The sequence below is a fragment of the Episyrphus balteatus genome, chromosome 4, assembly GCF_945859705.1.
Source record: "Episyrphus balteatus chromosome 4, idEpiBalt1.1, whole genome shotgun sequence".
Taxonomy (NCBI): domain Eukaryota; kingdom Metazoa; phylum Arthropoda; class Insecta; order Diptera; family Syrphidae; genus Episyrphus; species Episyrphus balteatus.
The window spans coordinates 6,033,055-6,059,168 of record NC_079137.1 but is presented as its reverse complement, the minus strand read 5'-3'; the positions used below and the strand labels follow the sequence as shown (position 1 = coordinate 6,059,168).

Here is a 26,114-nt window from a genome sequence, read left to right as displayed (position 1 = left end):
CATATTGACAGTTTTTTTTTTTTACTGATTCAACATTGTTTTTTAAAATTGCGAATACTTTTCAAAGTCTTGAAGATATTTGGCAATTATGTATGATATTCAATCAACTTTTACAGTTTTACAGAGTTTTTAGGTCTAATAGTTCAAATATACCTGTAATTTATCGATAATTTGTATAGAAAACATTGAAAAATTAAGTAGGTACGGTTAAATTTAACGATATATATTTTAAACTTTTAGAAATATTGGAAGACCTTGACTGTGTCTTATAAAATGTCTACAAAAAAAAAAAGAAGAGACAACACTATATTTTACGTAAATGAATTTTTAAAATTTATTTCATTACAATCGTTATTTTTTTGTTTTTATTTATTTTTATATTATTTTTTTTTTTTTGTTTTTTAAATTTTACTTTAAACTATATTTTTATTTTACAATTTTACAAGTGGGTTTTTTTTATTTTGTTTTTTTATTTATAATTTACTTTAAGGTTTTCTTTTTAATAATTCATTCTTATATCACTTGTTTAAATTTTTTACAACATAAATATTGAAAATAATAAAATAACAAATTTTTTTAAAAAACAATTTATCTTTGTTTTATTAAAAATAAAAAAGTAAATTTACTGCAAACAAAAAACAAATGAATGAAAATTTAATGCAACAAGTATTTTAGAATCGAATTAGACTTTGCACCTTGGCAACCCTGCTTTCGTCCAACTATTCGTACTATGGATGTGATGAACCCAAACGCGGATTGCCATATAGTGAATAGGGTGAGAAATATTGCGCCAATGACGGATGCGGTGGCATAGGCATACCTGCCAGTGACGGTGGTGGACCTAAAGCTGAGGGAGGTAGCATGGACGGTTTGCTGTATGGATGATACCGACCCGTCGCTGATAATGGACTCAATGGTGGCGTTGGGTAGGTTCTTTGAAACAGCGGATGATTTGGTGGAAAACCACCAGCTGCTGCTGCAGCTAACATCGATTCAGGCATTGAGGCGGTATGCGTCCGCAGATGCTGAAATAGCTCGTCAGAGGTTCCGAAACGTTTTCCACAATAGGCAGCATCACCGGCAATCCAACTGCAGACGTATGGGAGCTGGGAGGCTGCTGCCAAGGCGGCAAGTTGCGCATGAGCATAGGCAGCTGCCGCTGCTGACTTCGGGGCGGACGGAGATTCACAGTGCGGGCAACCAGCCGGACAGGGCTGTCCAGCTGCTTTGTTTAGAAAATGTGGACTCGATGGACAGCCGGTACAATATGGATCCCGACAAACTGGGGGCATCATTGATGACGGATCAATCCCTTTAAGCCGGGCATAATTCAAGTAGGGACTCATTGCAGCAGCCTTGAACATCGGATGATGTGGAGACATCAGAGCACTGGCTGTCATCAGGTCCATGGGGTACCCTAGACCCGGCGGATATCCCGAGTAATAGGCCTGTCCACCTGCTGTTGAAACCTGCGGTTGCATCGAAGCCGCATGCAAGGCCTTCATATACTGAGCTTCCGACACTGATTTCGACACAGGGCTACTCTGAGCTGGGGAGACACTGGTATTATTGTTTCCACCACCTCCAAATGATTCCTTGGATGAGGCACGATGTGGACTAGGATTTGGCTGATCAGCATTCTGATGTATGCTTGCCACCGACGAGCCCGTCGACGAGGCCGACGACAATGTCGATGGAGTTTTACGCGCTGCCGTATTCGCAGACGTCGCTTGCGTTGTCGTCGTTCCAGGTGTTGCATTCATCATTGCAGGTGAGTCTCTTTGTGAAGTGGCACTTTGGTTTGAATCGCATCGTTGTGTTGCTGTGTTGCTTTTTGGCGTCTTAACTCTTATACTAGATTGATTAACAATGGATCCGGCGCTGCCGCCATTATCCAACAAGTCATAACGATTGTTGTTCGACTCGTAAGGCTTAAAGCTAGATTTGACTTGTTGGTGCTCCGTAGAGCCTGTCGATACTGACGACGACTGACTGCCGACGGGTGACGATTTATCCCGACAATCTGTGGATGATTTGTGTGAGGATTTGGTTGACTTTTCGATGTTTGCCAAAAGTTTGGGATTTGGTGTATCGGCACCGATGGCGCTGCATGTTTGAGCCAGCAAGGCCAAGGGGCTGTTTTTTGTGTCCAGCTGGAAAGAAAAAGAAAAAAAAAAGATAGATTTTAATGACTTGTCAAGTAAAATAGAAAGCTTTGAAGTTAATGTTCGGTAAAGACAAATTAATGGTAACCGGAAGTGGGTATCTCTTTCTCAAGGCTTTTTATTTACAAAGAAGAATCACCTTCACACAAAGCACAAAAAAGAAGTATGTTTGTTGATGGCGCAAGTGTCGGACGGAGTGTTATTGGGCAAACAAACATCTGTTCTGTGCTTCGTCATCAAAAACCAACCAAAAAAAAAAAACAATAAAAAAAAAGTACCGACATGGGCCTTTTGAAGTACCACAGAGAGAACTCAACAACGGTGGTGAAGAATTCAGTTTAGTGGCAAGACAAGCTGTCATCAAGCGGTCGCTATTAAGACACTTTGGCAGCAGGATCAAAGCAGCCGTAACGTTCTAGATGTTGCAGCTGTCGGTTAAGCGGCACGTTAACGTTCTGGGCTATTTCCTATAAAATTAAGTATTCCATAGATCCGCACATTTTTAATGTGAGTGTGCAAGTAAGTACACACAGAACAGAAAGTAAAAGTGGTTGAGGAGGTTGCGAATGAAAATGCGAGAGAGAGAAAGAGATTCTTTTGGCGGCATTTTAATGGACGCATGACGAAGTAGTCTAAACGATCTTATTCGACCCAGTACAGATCGATGATGATACGGGTTAAGAGTACAAAAATTTTGTTTATACATTTTGCTCCCGTGTAAAGCATGTGGATGAACATGAATGGGCTACAAATTGGGGTGGTGCTAGCTAAGTAAATGCGATAGCTTTTTTCTTTTTAGCCAATAATAAACATTTATTATTTGAAATAAGACATTTTCAAAAATTGATGGAAAACGTTTTTGGAATGAGTTTTGGCCAATGAGAGGTGGTTGCTCACGCCTATTTTGAGTTTGTTTAATCAAGTTTTCACAATTTCTCCAGCACAATTTCTGTGTTGACTTGGCGTGGAATTTGTTTTTGTATATTTCGAGTACAAACCCATTGCGCAATATTCGTGTGACAATAAATAACATTTAAAGACATTTAAATTCAATAGGTTTTAAGTTGCAAACGATTACGTTCCACAAAATATTTAATTTTCAAAATAAAACAGGTAAAATGAGCGATTCATGCCAACTAACCATAACAATGGATGAAACAAACAGTTTTGTTTTTTTGCCTAAAACAAAGTTAAAAAAAAATATTATGTCCCACAAACCAAAAAAAGTTAATTTAGAAAATTCAGCGTCAATCTGAAACTGAAGTTTGGTTAAAAAATTTAAGTTCCACAATCCAATCGTTTTTTATCTCCCAACAAAAACCCATGAATCTGTAGATAAGTTCCACAACTATGGAGAAAGCTTTAGGGTCCCAAGCCTTTTTTTTAATATCTTACAAGCTGAAAGACTTTTGTTTAAGTTGCAAAATTCACTTCTTACTTTGTCAGATATGAGAATTTAAGGAAGAACAAATAGTTTGACCTTCGGAATTCAAAGAACTTAGTTTCAAATTAAATTACTATTCACTGCTTGTGATATAGAAGTGAATATGTTCTAAATTGGGTGTGGTCAATCAAATTTACAGAAATAAGTTATTTGAAAGCTTTAGCTTGCTTAAACATGTATTCGAATTCCAAACATTATCATTAATTTAAAGAAATTTCCACAACCAAAACCAATCTTAATTGATAAAAAAAACATTTTCATTTAATAAAAGTTTAAGTTCCACACAAAATTTTTGATTTCTCAATCAATCTAATTTATAACGAAATACGTTCCACATATATGTAAAAAGAATTGGATTGTATGTTATTCTAAGCTTCTTATTTTCTTAAAGTCTTAAACCTTCTTCATGTTGTTACAAATTGATTTTATTGACTTTGGTATGTTGTGGAACGTATTCAATTTCGTTTGCAAAAAGTGACAGTAAGTTTTGAATTCAAAATTCAATAAAATTAGTGTTTATTTTTTATTATGTTCTACAAACAATTCTAAATCATATTTATGGCTTCGTTTCAAGTGAACGATCTAATAAATTGAATGGGTTCCACAACTAAAACTTGGTTATTTTTTCAATAATTTTTTTTTAAGTTTCAGAGTGTAATCTCAATTAATTCAATAAATTTGGTTTAAAATCCTAATTTACTTATTGAAACACGTTCCACAGGCAGAAATATTTTCGATTTAAACAAATTTTGAAGTCTATTTAAAGTTGGAATATTAATTCACCTTTTTAGACAAAACACATGAATAGGTTTTAATTTGAAGCTATGAATTCCAAAATTCTAGGTTCCACAGTGAAAGTCTAATTTTTTTGTACAATTTATTGTAAATTAAAGATGTGGATCCTAAAGTTAAAAAAAAATGCCTATCTTAAGAAACAACACCCTCTACAAAATGATAACTAACAAAAAGACAACATTAATCCCCACTTTGATCTAGGATTTCCCGCTGGCCCATAAACTGTCTACGAAATGGTTTTTATTTATGGGTCTTACCTTTCATTTATATACCAATTTTTACAACCAAATAAAATGAAATTCCAATTGAATTGTCTGTCACTGCATTAAATCCAAAAACAGAAATAAATAAAACTTAAAATGAGAAATTCATTAATTTTAATGTCTTGTAGTTCGACGTCTTGGACAAGTTTGCAAAATAGCGACAACAACCGACATGGACTACGTCGACAGCTATGACAGCGACGCCACCGCTGCCGCCGAAGTCAACTCATTAAAAATAGAAAAAAAAAAAAATATATTGACAGACCGCAATTCGTAGAGTGCCAATAAATTTTCATTGCCCCCAACGACATTATCCACAGAGCAAAAAGCTTGACGACGGACAACGAGTTGGTCGTATCGTATGTACTGTCATCATCAACATCGTCGTAAGTTTTTTTACCGCTATTAATGGTATTGAATACAATTTACACACAACAACAACAACAAGCAATCAAATCGCAATAAAGATTCAAGAATTCGCCATAAATAATCCCAATTATGACACTCAATTACTCATCGGAATAGCTCGTTGTCGTAGTCGGCTTGGTAGACCATCCTATTTAAAGAGAGACCTAACCTACCTACATTCAATTGGACACAAACAAAATGGAGGTGAATACCAGTTAACTTCATCACCACCATCAAAGCGGAATTTATTTATGGCCGCGCGCAGTCAATGGCGCGGAGTAATAATTTATTTAACATGAGTTTCTTAGGACAAACAAACGACACATAAATGCCCTCTCAAGCCCCTTCCTCCCCTATTCATCAACCAACCAACAACAACAACTTGTCGTAATGATGTCTTTTTCTCCTCGTTAAAGAAATGGCGATCATAAATTGCATATTGAATTAAGTCATAATAGAAAAACTGTTATTGCTTGCACAAGTAAAACTGTTTATTTGCCGACATTTCACAGAGAGAGAAGGAGGAGAGGGAAAAGGAGAGGGAAAAGGAGAGGAGGGGTATCTCCTATCTTTCTCAGCTAGAAAGGAGGCATTTATCATAAATGCGCAAAAATCCTTTAGAAGAAACGACAAAGTTCCGGTGCACTTGCAGCACCTTACCGGAAATGGCCATTATACACAAGTCACAAGTAGACGGGTACCAACTCTCTTCTACATGTTGGTTTGATTGTATATTGATATGCAGTGCATTTTCTGTTTGCCAACATGTCAGGCTAGGAGAGAGAATTGCAACTTGAAAGTTTTGCCCTTTCTGCCCGTTTGTTTGATGTTATTGTGATGAGAGAGAGAGAGAGAGAGAAGAAGGTCTAATATGGAGGACGAGGACGAAATAGAAATAGTGGAAAATTAATGTCGAACAATTTTCATTTTCCAAGTGTTTCCGCACCGACAATGCGGCGATCGTTTATCACTAAACTTAATAGACTTCCTTTCTATAAAGTTGTTTGCTTGTTGGGTTAGTTTTTTTTTTAGCTTTTTGTTTTTTTTTTTTTTTTTATTTATTTTCTGTTCAACGAACAACGAACAGTGGGGTTAATAGAGGGTTTCAGAAAGGTGTGTAAAAGTGAGATTTAAAATCTCAGATCTAGAATTTTTTCTAAGCTAGGTTAATCAGTTGCAAGATTTGGTTTAAAAAACGACTATTTCAGCCACTGTATCTAGCCCCGGAGATAATGCCCGGTTTAAATCCCACCACCTTAAAACAACACGATTTCCGCTTGAAATAAGAGGAATCCGCTAAATATACATATCGTCGGTGAAACCAGAAAAGTGTGTAACTCCATTTTAGCAAATTTTATAGGAGAGCAAAAAAACAAAATCGTTTTGAAGGCATTTGTATGAGTTTTCATTTTCTAATTTGCTAATAAAATAAAAACTATGAACTTTAAGGGGATTATGAGTTTAAGGAACGGTAGATATTAGGTTTGTCTAACAGATGGCATTCAAATCTCATTTTCAGAAAATTTGGAGTTACACACTTTTCTGGTTTCACCGACGATATGTGGAATCCGATTAAATTATTTTGAATTTAAGGTGAACTTTTTTTCATTTTAATATGAATTTTCATCTTGAAAAACTAACTAAAAATAAAATTTTTATTTTTAGTCGGTTTTTCAAGATGAAAAAAAAAAAAAATAATAATAACTGTACATAAATAATAAAATAAAATTAGTTTTGAGCGTCACAAATTTCTAAAAATTTTCACCGGTCATAATCATGTGGCCACATACTGTAGTTTTTGTCTTTTATTTAAAATGTTTCCAGAAAAAAAAACAAGATGATTTTCCGCTTAAATTAAGTGGATTTCTTTTAAATTAGCCCAGAAGATTTTTCCTTTCAATTTATGACACAGAATTCCGCAACATTCGGTTGAATATCGGTGACCGAATATTCGCCTGAAAAATGTGCAAAAACATACAGTAGAAGCCGAAAAACTAGTTTCTGAGATGAAAATGGAACAAACATGTTACGAATTAAATCCAGTTGGAAAATAAAACTGATTGAGTTAAAGAAATTATTAATGTCTTAACAACGTTAATAACTGAATTTTTGTCACATCAGTTAGAAAATAATAAAAAAAAAATAGTATAGCTTTCAAATGGCGACCAATTGATGGGGCTAAAAAAGCTTATTTCCAGCAAGAAACTATATTATATGTATTATATGAAAACGCAGCAAAAATTTGTTTTTTTTTTAATATTTGCAGTAAGATTGGTATTTATTTTACAAAATAGATTTCAAAAAGCACAGCCTTCTCAAATAATACAAAATTTATCCAAATATTTAATATAAGAAAATTAAATCCTTAAAAATTACTGTTTTTACTTAAAAAACTTAAAAAATCGCCAATTTTCAAAACTTACAACCCATATTCCACAATTGCGAAAAATCATACAAAATTAAATGAAATCGGCGGACTTCTTACTTTTACATTAAAATAAGTATTTTCATTTTGTTTAGCCAAAAAAAAAAAAAATTGTTACACATACGCCAGAGTGACAGTATGAGTTTAAATGCTGAAATTTAATATACAAATTGTAATTGCTGCTCAAAACAACGAATTTTCGTTTAAAGAAGAAATAAACTGAAGTTCTTAAGCAGATGACCCATTTTTCTATGGAGCCTGGGCCCGGGGCGTACACCGACGAGATTAGTATCAAATGAAAGCTTATATTAAGCTCTATTAGTGAGCCAAATATTTTCAAAATTGGTTTAATGGATTTCGAGATATTTGAGTCTAAAGTTGGGGACGAAAAAATCAGAAAAATCGGATTTTTTCGAAACAATTCTTCATAGCATCCGAAATATAGAACCTGGAAAAACAATTTTGATACCAAATGAAAGGTTAGAGCAATACCTTTCGACTGGTACTAATATATTTTTCCTATACTCAGTATTTTTTTCATATATGACTTTTTTTGAAAAAAATTCCTTCACACTGATATCTTGAAAAATAAGTTATGACATACATTTTACACCAATGCAATCTTCAGTTTATAACCTTTTATTTCATATACAAAAAAGTAACATTAGGTACTCAAAAAAAACATTTTTGGCTCACTAATAGAGCTCAATATAAGCTTTCATTTGATACTAGTCTCGTCAGTGTACGCCCTGGGCCCAAAAATCGGTCATGTCCTTTAATATTTAAAAAAAAATTCGATACAATTGAAAAAATTGAAATCTAGAAAACCATTAAGTACTCATTTTTAAGGTGTCTATGTCTTTTTTATAAGGTTTCTATGAAGCTTTTTAACACCTGAACACGTCTGTACTAAACGTCTTATCTTTTATGTGAATCATTTTTATAGATTCATTTGAACTTGTATAAATTTAAAACTATTTGTCACAATGACCTCAAATTTGAAGGACTTATTCCTCATAATATAACCTATCGATTGACACCAAATATGTCCTTTTACATTTATGTTTACTCATATTTTAAAATACTGATTGACAAAAAAAGCAGAAATATCGAAATCCTTCACTTTTTAGTAAATCCTACATGAACAAAAACACCTAAATTAAGGAAAATGTAAAATATCAACGCCCATTTTATTTAAAAAGTCAAATATGTAAAGAAAACCATTAAAAATACATTAAACAAAATAATTTTTACGTGTTTTGTAATTGTATATACAATTTTTCTAGTTAGAAATATCTTATTTGTAATAAACCATTCGATTAACTGCCTTGTAAAGCTTTAGATTTGTTTCTTCTAGAAACAAAAGTATACTTTTCTTATAGTTTTTGATGTGTTGAGTTAGAATCCGAAGTCAAAAATATTCTATCACCTCAGGATTTTGAGATATTCGCATTAAAGTATCACAAAATCAAGTTTTTTTTTTTTAGAAAATCTCAAAAAAAAACTACTATATCTCAAAAACCAGAGCTGACCGAAATTTTTTGAGTTCGGATTCAAAATCAGCACACTTTAGTCCATTAGAAAAACATACTTTTGTTCTAGGGAGAAAGATATATTAATTTTTAGAGATCATGTTTCTTTATGGTAAGATATGCCAAACCTACTAAACTTACTTACATAAATTAAGATATCTCGGAGAAGAAAAGAGATATTGAGAAGATTGAAACTGAATTTGAAAGAAAAAAAAATAAGTTCTTTCATAAACCGTAACAGTTTTAATTGAAAAAGACTACATTATGCCAAAATGTTTCTTCAAAAACAGCAAAAAATGGGTTTTTGAGATTTTCTAACGGTAATATCTAAAAAAAAGTGACGTGGTAGGTCAATTCTGACTTAGGAATCAGCATACAAAAATACTTAAGAAAAGTATAGTTTTATTTAAAGGAGGATTTCCTTGCAGACCAGTGTTATTTATAGTAAATTCATACATTGAAGTCTATCTAATATAAAAATTACAAAAAAAAAATGAATGGTCCACATAAAATATTCATTTGTTGTTTAACTTTTAAATTCACCTGACCCAAATATCTATTTGTCGTTCCAATGTCATCTTAAAAAAATCTTTTTTTCTAAAACAAAACGTCAACACATGTATAAAGCCCTGTTCTTAAAATGCTAACATTATTCGAATATAATCCCAAAACATTGTATTCTTCAAAAATACCTCAAACAGTTGTTAAATCAATTAATTTATTATTGTTTTGTATTTTTCTTTTTTTTTTTATTTATTCTCGTTGACACGGAAAAATGTGCATCAATTAGCAAACTCTCAAGATTTGTGTTATTTTTATTTTCCCATCAGACATTAATTGCAAAAAAAAATTAAAAATGATACAAAGAAAACAAAGCAACTCTAACACTAATGCAAAACACAAAATTGAATGAAATACGTTTGACAGTTTTTTTTTTCTTCTTTTCTTTTCATTTTTCTTCATCTTTTTTCATTTTAAGATTTTGCAAAATGAACACATATCCAAGTTGTCAACATTTTCATAATGAAATGTAATTAACGCAAATGCAGATTTTTTTCTCATAAAATACTAATTTGACGTTCGTCGTCGTCGGTTGTCGCATTCGTTGTCTTAATGCAATGAGTTTTTTTTTTTTTTGTTGCTATACAGTAGCGGATTTGTTAGTTAATTGTGTAAAAAGATACTTTTTTTAGTACTAAATGGAACCATTAATAAAATAGTTCAAACATTAAAGAAATTTGAGATCTACAAAACGATAAGGAAATCCACTTTCTAACTAACTAACAAGCTAAATCCAGATACTTTTCATAAAACTGTTTGAGGCCCCATATAAATGAAATCTGACACTGCAATGCATTTCCATTTGAGAAGATTAAACGAGCCCCCCATATACACAATTATACGAGCAAACGAAAAATGTCATCACTCGAACATGCAAAAGTCGAGTGAGTATTCAAAAGAAAAAGTACATGTATCTTTGAAATTATGTATCTTTTATCTATACTATACTTCTGCAACTGTGCCTACTCTCATCTTGTATTGTATATAAATGCACCGCCGCTGAACCGAGTTGAGGAGCAAGGAAGAAACGTGTGTATAAGATGATTTGTTTAATGAAAAGCTTAAGACATTAGCATTCATGAGATACATTTAATGATGGTGCTTGTCTACTTGCTGTGGTAAATTGTGACAAAAAACATAAATAAATAAAAATAAAAAAAAATACCAGAAAGATATAGAAAGAAAAGTAGAGGTGTAAAGATGTTAACATATGAACGACAGGTGTTGAAAGGGTTTTTTTTTTTTTTGTTTTTGTTGAAAATAATGTAAATGAATAAGATTACAATTTCTTTTGATGGGGATTTGAGTAGGTACATTGTGCTACTACATTTTATGGGGTTGGTAAATATTTAATTTTATTTCACTTTTGAAAAAAAAAAAGATATAAAAAAGCAAATAAGACAGTTACAGTTTGTTGAATCTTTTGTTGAAATAATAATGATGAATATGGAATACAACCGGCTTTTTTTTCACTAAAAAATAAAAACGTTCACAACTTTTTTTAATTAATTTTTCGGGACATCAGTATTTTGAGTTTTCCGGGTTTTTGAGATTTTTGTTTTTCGGAACTTAATTCCAACCACAATCTAAACTTAAAAGGGTTTTTACTTTTTATAATTTTTGTAACGTGTTTTAAGTTTTCAAGATTCTGGGTTTTCGGGACTCTAAATTTTCGAGATTTTTACTTTCGGGATTCTGACCCTTTATAATTTATTCTCGAGATTTCGGGGTTTTCGGGATTCTTAATTTTTGGGATTTCGGAATTTTGGGTTTTCAAGGATTTTGGATTTTCAGGATTTTTAATTTTCCGGATTCTGGGTTTTCACCGTGCAGAATTTGGGGATTTTATTCGTCTTCCATTCACTTATTTTAATTTTTATAATTTATTTTCGAGTTTTTTGCTATTCTGGATTTGAAGTTTTCGTGATTTTGGATATTCAGGGCCCCGGTTTTTCGAAAGTTTTTGTCTTTTGGGTTAAGAATTAGGGGATTGTGTTCGTCTCCCGTTCATTTTTTTTTAACTTTTTATAATTTATTTTCGGGATTTGTTTCTATGCATTTTGGGTTTTCGAGAGTTTGGAAATTCGGGATTTTGTTGTAAAAAAATTTTCCAATCGATTTGGATTTTCCCATAAATACCCTCAAATTTTTCGTACCCTGGCAACATTTTAACTCCACAAACATAGTAGAGTAACTAAAGCAAATTGTTAGGGAACCCGGCCGAACAGCTCTGATTTTGACGATTTTTTTTTTTCAAACGTAGGTAATTAAAAATACTTTAAAGTCTATAGACTAAAAATTGCCGGTATTGCCGTATTGTTTTTTTTTTAAATTAAAATTAATTTTTTTTTAACAAAACCATTTTTTTTGCTTAAATTTCATAAAACAAATGATAGCAAAAGATTCTCTAGGTAATTTAAGGAAAATATATAAAAGGCAGTAAGGGACAATCTTCCATCGTTTAAGCGATAAATGCAATTTTCTAACATTCTGACCTCAAACACAAAAAAAATATTTTGAAAACAACGGCAACACCTACAATATTTTAAAATACATTTTTAAAAAGCCAGAAGCTCATTCTTATGTCTTAAATTTAAATCCACTAAATTTAATCAAGACTTTTTGAAAAAATGGTCCTCAAACTCAGAATTAAAAAAAAAAATGTTATTTAGAAAAATTTAAAATGACTTTTTTTCAAACTTTTTCTAATAAAATATGAATTTATTTAAAAAAAAATTTTGGCCATAAATATTATCAGTTGAATTTCGAAGCAAAAAAGATAAAATATATCACACTTTTGAAAAAAAAAAAAAAATTAAAAATTACTTATTAATTTTCTAATTAATTTTCTCAAAGTGGTAAAGGAACTTTAAATTTTTGCTATTTAACTTTCAACAGTAAGGGTTACTAAATGAATAAAAAATAATTTTATGTTTAGATGTTGAACTTTAAAAAAAAAATAAGTTACATTTTTTTCAAAACTTTTATTAAAAAAAGTTCTTCGAAAATGAAATACTTTTTAATTTTTTTCATAAACCGTAATACATATTGACATTTCCTTTTATAATTTGAAATCATAATAAATGCGGCCAAAAAAATTTGAAAATAAATGCATTTTATATTACGACCAAGTTTAAAAAACGACATGTTAAAATTTTTTCAATAATTTTTTTTTTTTCAAAAATCTGAGTTCAATTACCATTCTTTCAAAAGCCGTTCATTCAATTAACTTTATTTTAATTTTACATATATGACTAAGCTTCTAGCTTTTAATAAATGTATATTTGAATATTGTAGGTGTTGCCGTTGTGTTCAAATATTTTTTTTTTGTGTTTGAAGTCAATTAATAAGAAAATTGCATCTATCGCTTGAACTATGGAAGATTGTCCCTCACTCCCATATATTTTTTTTCCTTGAATTTCCTAGACAATCTTTTTGCATCAATTAATTTATGAAATTTAAGAAAAATTGTTGAAAAAAATTGTTTTTTGTTCACAAAAATCTTCAATTAAATTTAAAAAATCAAAACGGCAACACCGGCAATTTTTAATCTATAGACTTTAAAGTATTTTTAATTACCGACGTTTGAAAAAAAAAGATCATCAAAATCTAAGCTGTTCGGCCGGGTTCCCTAATATTGCCAATTTTTGATCTTTAGTTACTCCACTAACAAAAGAAGAACTAATTAGAAATCTCCTTACACAGAAGGAGAAAAGTAAAAAAAAAAAAAAACAAAATAATTTTTGTCTGCTAAATAAATATGAAAGAAATGATAAACGTCGTTAAATTAACATAAATGAGGTGAAATCATCGTTTTCTTGCTACATTTTTTCTTCCCTCCCACATATTTGTCGACCCTTAACTTGCAAGTTTAACTTTTTTTCTTTATCCTGAAATTTATTCATTTTTAAATTTCTTTTTTGTTTGCTTTCTTTTTTTTTCTTGTGTTGTATTTCTCGTCGTCATATCTGCATCATCCTTTTGCACTTAATTCGCTTAAAAGATAAATTTTATTACATTTCCATGAAATGCTGTGTTAATAATACAGAAATGTGCACACAAAGCGTTTTTTGTCTTCTTGTTTTTACTGTGTACACTGAGAAAAAAGAAATAAGTCAAGTAAAGTTATTCAGTCTCATAACTGAACAGTGGCGTAACTGTTGTTTTTGAGGTGCGAATCTGAAGTTGTCTTAAAATTTTAGACACAAGACTTTTCCTTTATGACTCCATAATAAAGAATTTAACATAACCTATAACCATCAGACAAGCAAGACGCTTCTAACGATACCTTATTCGTCAAATTATGATAAGTACTTTCGAAGCTATGAGGGAACATTGGTCGATGGTGGACTTTCCAGGTCTAAAACCACACTGATGAAGACCTATCTCTCGCTCTCTCTTTTTCTCTCTTCCCATTTTAGCTCTGTTCAATAAATTTCCTAAATTTGTGTTCAGTGTATTTTTTTCGTTACGTGTGCCGTTCAGTTTTTCCTTGAACTCAAGATAAAAGATGTTTATGAAGGTTTTAAAAAAAACTTTTTAAATCTTCTATTCTCTCTAGAGGGTGGACATTCTTATCACACAATTCCCAAAGAGAACATCAAATTGTGTCCCTTAAAATCAGTTTTCCTTTAGGCCTTAAAAACTGTTAAAAAACACAGGACATTAGATAAAAGGGTAAGCTTTTTTTTTTTACTTAAAATTAACTTGAAGGCATATTTTTATGTGAAAATAAAAAAAAAAAATAATAATAATCTAGATAAATATCCTATGGTTGCCCTTATACTTTATTATAGTTTAAGAGCCTTTTATTTTTTATTGCACCCAGATAGCAATTTATGATTTTGCTAATGTATTTATTTTTTTTTTTTTTATGTGAACCTAGGTGAATGCAGTAATAATGTTTTCATCGTTATAACTTTTCTGCCTCGTCGCCGCCGCATACTCTTGCCTTGCACCCTTTTGTGAGTCACTTAAATAATAATAATCCTCAAATGTTATGGTAGTTTATTTTATCGTGCGGCGAACGTTTTTTTTTTTTTCAAAAAGGTTGTAATTTATGAAGCTATAATTTTTGTTGCTAAATAAATTTTTTGTGTGCTTGCTTCATTTTTATTATATGACTTTATTTTGTTTAGGGTTGGTTCTTCTTGTTAAATTCGTTGAACTTTGGATAAATAACAAAAGAAAGGCCTGTTAACGATTTGATAAATTTGTTGAGATAGGTGTTTAACTATCAATTTGTCAAAGTGACACATACAAAAAAAGATGGATGACAACTTTCAAATATCTAATTCTTATCAGTTTGCAGAAAAAAAATTTGACAACTTAGTCAATTTTGTCCTTGAACTTATACAGTTTCATTAAAAATGACTTTAAATAATTTTTTTGATTGACAGAAGCTCTTTCAAATGTCATTTCTCCTTTGACATTTAACATTGAACACGTTCAGTGAAATTAAAATTTTAAAATTTCCTAACTATAAATGAGCTGTCACTTATTATTGAAAATATCTCTCTCTCTGGAAAGTTCTCTTACCCTCCGAGAGACATGATTCTTTACATACATTTCTTATGTGTGTTGGCTGTCATTTATTTTATTTTCAATCTGCCAGCTGTCACATTTTGTACCGTTGTTTTCCGCCGCGCGCTAAACTCTGAACATCATGTCAAAGTCAAATATGTACAAGACGTAAAACTTCAACACACCAAATGACACACACACACACGCAAGATGACATTACGAGACATGAATAGAAGTAAAATTGTGCAGAAAGAAAGAAAGAAACAAACAAAAAAATTAGATAACAGAAACCCTGACACTTGTCTGTCTGTCGGAAGTGTTGCATTCAAAGCTCTAAAGGTGCAATTTTACACACAAAGAAAAGAGAAACGTGACATGGCAGCCATCTCTGGTTGTGTTTTTTTTTTTTTTTTTCTGTTCAAATGAAAAGTTTTGTAAATACAAAACGTCATCAGTTGGGGAGAGAAATGGCGTAGATGTAGAATGTTTTATTGAAAGAAAAAAAAAAAAAATGGAAGAAAAAAAGACTGTACACTTTTCACGACGAACGACACTTTCCTCCTTCAACCGGTCGGAATCATTCGAAAGGTGTGAGAGGAAAAAGTCGAAGTCGAAACATTCGCGCACAAAATAAATGAAAAACGCAAATGTGATGAGACATTAATGAATAGATTACTGTCACGCGATTTATTACCCCATCGTTTTCAGCAAAAGTGATTATAGTACTCTCGTCGTTCGTTTCGTACTAGGTACACTGAACACTGATGGGGAAGAAAAACGAACAAGAAAAAAAAAAACAGTTATACACCCTATGAGTTTGAAATAACAGCACTTCATCATCTTACGAAAAACGCATTAGAGTCGGAATACTCGGTAGCGAAAAAATGCAAAAGAGGTTTTTTTTTATACTTTTTCTTTCTTTTCTTTTTTTTGTACAATTTTTTTTCTTGATTACATTTTCCCGCCTCAGACACTACTGGTACGGGAATAAAAACTTTTTTCTTGATTCATCCTCATCTGCATTTTCAATGGAGAAACACAAAGTGGTGTCAGTTCAGTAGCATGGTGTTTTGTTTGAACGCCTCTTAGTTTAAATTATGTTTGCAAAAAAAATTACTTTTATTTTAGTCCAACGAACTAAATTGTGGAGGAGAGAAAAAGTACATACATAATTCATGAGAAATGAAAAAGGATCTAACTAAATTTGTGAGTTTATCAATAATTTCTGCTAATTGGTATAAACTGGTCTAAAAATCACAAAATAGTAAAAAATGTTCAAAAATTGTCAGTCTTTAAAAAAACTTTTTCTTCTGAAATGGTATGAACTGGTGTAATGACTATTGGATGATGTAAGATCTGTTTAAACATAGAGCTTTTAATACAGGGAATAAAAGACCTCCTAGAAACTAGCAGATTCCGTTTTAAATTAAGCGGAATTCTGCGTGGTTTTTTGTCAAGATGACTTCCGTTTAAATTAAGCGGAATGTGAGAATTAAAAAATCCTTTTAATTTGAGCGGAAAATCATTTTATTTGTATGTAAAAAAAAATATTCAAATTAAATGTTAAATCTAACAATTTTTAAGCAGATTCCACTTATTTTAAGCGGAATGTTTGTAAAGGAGGGGTGCGACAATGTTAATCATATGTTTTTTGGGTCGCTAAAACCAAATTCGGAGTCTATTTCACCTTATCTCGTCAGGTTTTCGAGATAACCTCAAAAAAGATGTTCGTTTCGGGGTGTCTGTGAACACTTTTTGAGGTTATCTCGGAAACCTGACGTGATTGAGTGAAACGGACTTCGGATTCGGTTCAATCTTACAAGGTGAAGAAGTATGTAAATTTCGAAACTTATTTTAAGTTTAATGGTTTTTATAGTTTCAATTTTTATTACGTTACTCTAACTTGATCTCCATTTCATAACAATCTTTTAAGGTTTAATGCTTCGAGTAATGCAGGTATAATTACTTCATGTTTCCAATTCAATCTTAAGCTTGTCCATAAAACTATTAGTAATCTTGTACATTTTCGACTCAATTATATACTTAATTTGTTCATTAATAGTTTTATTTTTTTTTTTTACTTAATCGATGATTTATTTTTATTAGATTTTCCTGCTAAAGGAATAAAGTCATTAAAAAGAAAAAATTACAAACCATCAAAGTAATTTACACACAATTAAGCCCCTTACATACTCTTATATGGGGGAAAAAACGACTCTAATATCATTATACCACAACAAGCAGTTATAAACTACTTCTAACATAAAACAAACAACTGCACAACATGTCGTTAAAAAAACGTGCATATAGTCTCGTTTTTATTTATGCATTCAATCGTAGATATATATGACATAAACACACCTATTTATATATCTCTAACATGTAACCTACCTTTCGCTCATCATAAATGGTCAATTAACTAAGTGATGATGGCTTTTAAAAGAATTTTCACGACATCAAACTTAAAAGTTATGTTAATTTTACAAAAACATAGAGAAGATTATTGTTCGACTGTGCACAAAGTTTAAACATTTTTCTTTTTTTTCATACCTTTTGCCTCTACACCTCGCTATGACAACAAAAGCCTTCGTGCAAACAAAAATGGTCTTGTTGAAGTCTCTTTATATGAAGGTAAGACGCGACACACGGCCGATGGCGGCTTGTCAGTCAGTTTGGGCAAAGATAAAAACGTTGTTTATCCAAAGTTAATTCACCAATATTTCCCATAAAAAGAAGCTCAAATACCATAAAAATAAATAAAAGAATGACCGCGCAGCAGGTCCGTAGTCAAAGGGGGAATTGGTAGGGTTGAGTTGTACTCTTTATCCGTTGAATTTATTTAGAATTTTAATTGAAAACAAACACTGTTGATAAACTTCGATTTTTGATGAAATTAATTTTTAGTCCCTCGAAATCATGAGAATCAACAAGAACGAACATTTTTTTTCAGCCGCAGTTCATATTTCTTAAATAAATAGCCGAATTAGTACACTGGAAATACCTATTTAAATGACTTGGATGAACAAAGGGAACAAAGGCTTTGGAAAAAAGAAAATCGATAACGGATTTGGAGCATCGTTGTTATACCGCAAACGACAACTTTTAATTTGTGAGATAAGCTAATGGTAAGGCACTCGCCTAGTGACCCAGCAGTTGTAGGTTCGATCCCCAGTTGCCTATCAGTTTTTTTTTAAATCAAAATGCTTCCACATAAGAATAAGATGATTTTCCGCTTAAATTAAGTGGATTCCTTTAACTTAGCACATTAAAAACAAAATAAGAGACGGAGGTCATCTTACCAAAAAAAGCATGACAAAATCCGATTAATTTAATGTGGAATCCGCTTGCTTCCACATCAAAAATAAGATAATTTTCCGCAAAAGTAAAACGGATTTCTTTTAAATAAGCACATTCATGAGATTAAGAAGATTTGTCCACTTATTTTAAGACGGTGTCTTCTTAACAAAAACCATGCAAAAATTCGCCTAATTTAATGTGGAATACCCTTGCTTCCACATAAGAATAAGATGATTTTCCGCTTAAATTAAGTGGAATTCTTTTAACTTAGCACAGACAAAAAGTAAAGAAAATTTGTCCGCTTAATTTAAGACGAAGGTTATCTTAGCAAAAAACCATGCAACAATCCGCTAAATTTAATGTGGAATCCGCTTGTTTCCACATAAAAACAAGATGATTTTCGGCTTAAATTAAGTGGAATTCTTTTGACTTTTGAATAAATTCAATTGAATTGAATTAAACTTCGCACAGTCAAGAAATCAAGAAGATTTGTCTGCTTAATTTAAGACGAAGGTCATCACAGCAAAGAACCATGCAAAAATCCGCTTAATTTGATGTGGAATCCTCTCCTTCACAGTTTCTCGTAATTGCACCCAAACCTCTTGCACCGCAATCTAATAAATAAAGCGATAAACAAGAACATCCAGATTTTAACTGAACTATGATTTACTGAAATACTCGCTTGATATTGATATCAGTTGGTAAGTTTCAGCACAAATTCGCGGTTGTCCACGGTAACACTTTCAAGAACTATCCTCTCGACAATCAGCTCGGGGTTCTTCCGAGAAGTGATTTCACCCACTAACCGTTTTTTATATACGGGAGCATGTTTGTTCAACAATTTCAAAATTACTTATCATAATTTGACAAATAAGGTATCGCTAGAAGCATCTTGCTTATCCGCGGATTATAGGTTAGAAAGTATTCTTCTTTCTTTTTAGTTTACATTACTGCAGACTTTTAGTCTAACAAAGTATTTGCAAAGCTATTATACCTAAACAAAAAATTTTTTTAATTAAGACTTTTACCTCTAGATGGCGCCACACAGTCTATAAGCAGGGGGTACAAAATACGCTTTTAACGATAACTTATTTGTCAAATTATGATAAATGGTTTAGAAGTTATAAGAGAACAAAGTCTTATGTGCAAAAATTGGTAAAACACATACCTTTTGAATTTTTTTTTTTTTGACTACGGCCCTTCCTATCGTCAAAAAAAAAAGCTGCCCACTTCCTAACTTAACACGATCAATATGCCCAATACTTGATGCTAATTGAAGTGAAATTATTCACTCACCTTCGCCTCCTCGTCGTCGTCACTACCCTGCCCTGCAGGTCTCTTCCCAATATGTTGCTGTTTTGACCAAATAAAAAAAAAAAAAAAAAAAAAAGAACGCCAAACACTTAAGTTGTGTTACCAATAATAATTAACAGCAATTTCGAAATCCCATTAAAGCTAATTTACAATGCGCACCTCGTCGTCGTCGTCGTGTCGTATAGAGACTTCTCAGCTCAGCTCAAATAGCCAGCTCATTGTGGTGGAATATAACTCAAGATTCCATTTAACATTTACGGCCTACGTGTGTATTAGTTAAAGGTATAATTAAATGCATATTATAACCTACGTGTTAGAAATGTTGTTATTCGGATGGATTGAGGTATTTTTTTTTTTTTTTTTTTAATTTTTTTTTCTTTCAACGGCCACAAAGTGATGATGATAATAACAGCCATGGACACGATAATTTTCTATTTGAGTCTTTTCAACTTCTATCTTGGACGAACGGAAAGATCATTAGCACCCATTTTATTATGACCACGCTAATCATAAAGTCTTTTTTTTTTCTATTATTATTATCTTTTTCCATTTGCAATGGTCTTTTCGTTTCGGGTTTTAGTCTTGGTTAAGAAAAGTCTTGGTCTATTGGCGACGCACGTATTATGCTTCATCTTCAAATCAAATTGTTGACAGGTTTGGAAAGAAGCGTTTAAATAACACCTTGAAGACAGCTTTACAAACTATCATCATGATAATGATTGGTATGAAGAAGACCAAAGTTGATAGTCATGTCGTCTGGAGTCTCAAAGACAATTACGGTCTTGAGAACAGAAAAAGGATTGAAACAAATTGATTTTATATATGGCGCGAAGAAGTAGACATAGCTTGGGTGTAAACGTGTGTTTATTGTGACAATTTTAGAATTCTACCGAAGAAGCCAAGAATCTTGGACTTAACTCTTCTTTATTGTAACAAAGTCATTCGTGGAATTAAATGAGATACTTTAAGGAAATGATTGTAATTATTTTGATTTCTATGAGTTTTTTTTTAACAAAATGATGGACTTTACCAGTTTTTTTTTTTTTGCTATTAAAAACTTGTTTATGTCTGTTAGAAGTTTAACCTTTCTTTTTTTTTATATCGGCTATTAAAAGTTAACTTTTTTTTGCAGAACGATTTTATTGGGGGTTTTATTATTATTTTGTTTGACATTTTGCTTTAATATTGTGCTAGTTAAATATTTTATTGCTTCACTTTGTTGTTTCTTTTGAGTAAAACGTTGTTGTTTTGTCACCCTTCTTGTTATGGTCAATGGTGATATCCTTGTGTCGTTAAAACTGTCACATTAATGTGTCATTATCAGTTATTTATGTGGAAGGATAAATAAAATACTTAAATTATACCTTAACGTCATTTGAATTTTTTATAGGGTGCTGTTTCTTATCTTTTTTAAATAAATTGTTTTTTTGAAATAATTCAAAACACATGCCAAAGGCAAAAAGGAATTATATGATTTTTTTTTTTTTTTTATTTCATAGAACTTTTGTGTCAAAATGCAACAGAACAAAGCCTATTCCGAACAACTTATCTTTTCTGTTGCGGAAATTCTTGAAAATTCTTTTTTTAGAATTTGAAATGCACAATTTTTATGGGATTTTGTGTTTACTAAAAGCGATCAAAATGCCAGAAAACCAAAGTCCAGAAATTCTTAACCCTTAACTATAGTGGTGGGTCCAGGGGACAAACGTCTACTTTTAAAAAGTTAATAAAAACCGTTGAAAATGAATTTTCTCTTTTTTTTTTTTTTTTACTTCTTCTAAAATTGTTATCTTTTAATGCTTAAAAAAAAAATTTATAAAAAAATTCAATTTTGTATTTTATTTTATCATTTCAAAACACCACAAATTTTCACCACTATAGTTAAGGGTTAAAAGCCCAAATTTCAAAAAGCTGAAAATCCCTATGATCCAAAATTTATAATAGCGAAAATTCTTAATATTGAACAAATTCCGAATAGAAATCCTGAAAAAAAAAAATAAAATGCACGACTGGGTCGCACGAACTTGCTCTTAGAGTTAAAGTTGCTTAAATTTTTAAGACTTTTTATATAGAAATTTGGAAAAAAAAAAAAATAAAATTCGTTTTTAAAAAAAAATAAAATAAAATCTAAAATTAAATTGCCCTCCAAAACAAGTATGCAGTTTTGATTGATATATTAACATGCATTTTTAGAAAAAAAAATTTTCAAAATCGTTAGAGCCGTTTTTAAAAAAAACTAATTTTTTATAAATAATTTTTTGGAAAAAAAGTTTTAAAATAAAAATTGATATGCCATTTTGTAGAAATCATTAATTAACATCCAAAAACAAAATTTCAAAAAAATTCAATGTCCCGTTTTCGAAAATTTGATTTTTCAAAAAAAAAAAAATTTCAAAATTTTTTTAAAAATCCAAAAATTATTTTTTTGGAAATTTTATTTTTGGTTTATATTTAAATTATATAAATACTTCTTCACAAAAAGTTTCGTTGAAATCGAATAAGCAGTTTCGGAGATAATCGGATTTGAAAAAAAAAACCGTTCTATGGCAGGTACCGTTAATAATGATTTTCAAAAAAAAATTTTTTCATTGAAAGATAGACCTTAGCTTAAAACTAACATTCGAATTTTTTAAACAAAATCGTTAGAGCCGTTTTCAAGATATTTCAATTTTACTTAAATCGGTATATGACAAGTACCGTTATTTTTGGTCCAAAAAAATTAATTCCAAAAACCCCTCTGGAGAGTCGCCAAATAACGCTACATACCAAGTTTGACATTAATCTGTCCATCCGTTTAGGCTGTAGCTCCTTATACAGACAGACAGACAGACAGACAGACAGACAGACAGACAGACAGACAGACAGACAGACAGACAGACAGACAGACTGACAGACTGACAGACTGACAGACTGACAGACTGACAGACTGACAGACTGACAGACTGACAGACTGACAGACTGACAGACTGACAGACTGACAGACTGACAGACTGACAGACTGACAGACTGACAGACTGACAGACTGACAGACTGACAGACTGACAGACTGACAGACTGACAGACTGACAGACAGACAGACAGACAGACGGACTTCCGGGACCCACTTTTTTGGCATTGTCTACCATCCATCGTAATGTCATGGAAAAATGTTATCTCAACTTTTTTTTTTTACGAATGCATAACTTGATATATAGTAGGTACCTATATCGCAAGTATATCCAAGATCCAAAAAGCCTAAAAATTCACAAAACTTTAAACTCCGGACCGAAATCTTAAAATTATTCAATCTACACTTAAATTTTTTTGGAGTTTTGGTTTCTGTGATATTTCCAACCAAACATTTTTGTTTTATGTCTTTTCCTTACATTCCGAAGCCGATATCTTTTGACAAATGTCTCGAAATAAGTTTTGGTTTATAGATATGAGGCCTGTGCATTTCGGTACAAAAATTACAAATTTATTTTTTTTACAGATTTTTGCCAAAAAACAAATTAATTTTTAAATATTTTCTTCAAATCCATCGAGTGAGACAACAAAAGAAGGTCTCTTTAATGTGACTCCACCCCTCGATTTTCCATTTCAGAATTTGGGTTTTCGGATTTAAAGCTGTCGATTTTGGATTTTTAAGATTTTGGGGTTATCGAATATTGTTATTTAATTTTTGAACACGATTTTAAATTTATGCAGATTCTCAAATATTTTATTTACACAATTTGGGGATGTATACATTTTGTGTTTCCGAAATTTGGAGTTACTGTAATTTGATTTCTCAAATCAACTTCAATTTTTCAAAATATTTGGTTTTCAAAATTCGGACTTTTTAAATTACCACAAACTTTGTTTTCATTTTCTAAAATGTATCTTAGTTTATTTATCGAAGATTTCTGGGATTTATTTTTGAATTATTATATTAATAGATTCTTCGGACTTTTGTTTCCATGTTTTAATTTTCGTGAACCTTTCAAATTTTATATTTTGGCTTTTCACGATTTCGGGGTTTTGGCATCTTTAATAAATATTGTGGGGTTTTCAATTTTATTATTTTTGGATTTTTTTTTTCAGAATTTAGGATTTCTTAATTTTTTAGTTTATAAAATAAGATATTTCTTGATTTTTACTTTAAGCTTTTAAAGAAATTTCGTAAAATATTTTGTGCAATTATTGTATTTGAAAAATGTATTTTTAATTTTAGTAACTATTACTTTAAAATTTTAAAAATGTAGCCAATTTCTCAATTTAATTTCCACAAAAAAAAATGTTTAAAACAATTATCAAACTAAAATTAAACTTTCAAGGTCAAAATATTAAAAATAAAATCTATCTGACGTAACACAACAAATAAATCATTAATCAATATTAATCATTCAATTTTTATTTATCAATTATAAATTCATTTAGCTTGAAAAATTATTGCACTTCAATTTTGAAAAAGCAACAATTATACATTTTTTTTTTTTTTTTTGTAATTTATTTTTGGACTTGTAACAAAAATACAAAAAATACAAAAAATCCCCAGCTACAATGCAGTTTAGTAATTTATGTCTGTTCTATGAGTAAGTTTTACAGACAGACACATGCCAACGCAATCAATCACTTGAAACTATTTTTTTTTCTATTTTTATTTTTTTTTTTTTGTAAGAAAATTGATTTTTAATTAGCAAACAAAATGTTGCCAAGGAAAGTATAAATCATTCAAATGTCAAAAATTGTAGAAATAAAGTTTGAAATGTGTACAATAGTTTTGTGTAAGTTATAGATTAATATTGAATAATTTAAGATTTAATAAATTAAATTGTTGTAGTTCTGTTGGTCAGGCCTCCTTTATACTTTCTGACAACACTACTTGATTTTTGATTAGTTGATTTGCAATTTTTTTTTTTTTAAATTAATCATATTCAACACGTTGCACAGGAAAGTATTCATTAAGTAATAAAATATAATAACAGAACAAAACAAACAAAAGATATTATCAAATAACACTTATATCATGCGATTGGAGCAATTCAATAATTCCAATGAATCATTGGCAAAAAAAAAAAAAAGTGTTTTGGAATCATTTCCCAGGGATTTAATAATCTTGAAAATCTTGTGTCTTCAATCGCGCGAATCGCACCTGACCATATTTTTCATATATTTTTTACCAAAAGTACTCTCATGCTGTTTGTTAGATTTTACATGTTCATCTGAGTCACTGGTAAAATCTAACAAACAGCATGAGAGTACTTTTGGTAAAAAATATATGAAAAATATGGTCAGGTGCGATTCGCGCGATTGAAGACACAAGATTTTCAAGATTATTAAATCCCTGGAAAATGATTCCAAAACACTTTTGGAGACAAGATTGTCTGAAAAATAGGTCAGACGCGATTCGAGACAAAATATATTTATATTTACACAGCTGCTGGATACGCCTATGAGTTTGAGGAGACGTATTAAACTAAAAATTACGGTTTTTTCTATCATCTACGATTTGAGCGATTCAAAACTGATAAAAAATTTGAGAACTGCTCTGTTACGAGATGCTACTGAAACCAATAAATTGTATCAATAACTTGATATTCAGTCAGATAAATACTGATTCAAATTAAAAACGTGACTGGGAAAATACTTATTGAACAAAAATAAGGCGATTCACTCAACTCACGCGATTCAATAAAAAAAACAAAAGTAAGTGTGTACAATAAAAACAGTTTATCTAAGATTTGTGTTAAAAGTACTGAAATGTTAGAAAATAAAGAAAGCATCATGGAACCATCTCAAAACGCGATTGAAGATTTTTTTTAGACGCGAATCGCGCAGTGAAAAAATTTTTATTCGAAAATGGTTAGAATTTTGAGTTGGATTATGGAAAGAATAAAATTGTTTCGTAAATGTAAACGATGAAATGGAAAATAAAAATTTAATGATTCTGTGAGAAATGTTCATGTTGCGATTCGCGCCATTAGGAAACCTACTTTTATTCAGATTTAGAAGTTTCAATAAAAAAAAAATGGGGAACATTTTTTAATTTTTTTTTAGAAAGATAAATTTTTGTTGCCATTCGTGTGATTGACATTTGGATCGCTTTTCAAAGATTTAATACACTAAAAATATAAGACAAAATATTTTTCTATGAGTGATTCTAGAAAAAAATGAAAATTGTAATAATATAGTTGAAATAATTTGATAATAATAATGAATTGTCTACTTTATTAGTAGAATAATGTGGAACGATACAAAAATATATTTAATTTATGCGATTCACGCGTATCAAGAAAAATAAAATTTGAGATTATTCAACTGGAACAGTTGCACTGTTAGAAAGGTTTTATTTGAGTTTATAGGGAACGAGTAAATATTTTGAAAATGGAAAAAATTGGACAGTATCGAAATCTAATATCTCAAGGA

The 26,114-nt window shown here is 30.8% G+C and overlaps 1 protein-coding gene across 3 annotated transcripts in view; it reads right to left on the bottom strand.

Moving 5' to 3' along the window:
• Positions 1–502: 502 nt before the first annotated feature.
• LOC129917944 (zinc finger protein Elbow) overlaps positions 503–26,114 on the bottom strand; it is a 57,533-nt gene continuing 31,921 nt past the window's right edge. The window contains exon 3 of one of the 3 annotated variants that reach the window (XM_055998194.1): positions 503–2,153. In XM_055998194.1, coding sequence (XP_055854169.1) covers positions 729–2,153 — 1,425 coding nt within the window. In that variant the 3' untranslated portion in view covers positions 503–728. The remainder of the gene's footprint in view (positions 2,154–26,114) is intronic. The other 2 variants (XM_055998193.1, XM_055998192.1) reach the window with 2 other exon arrangements.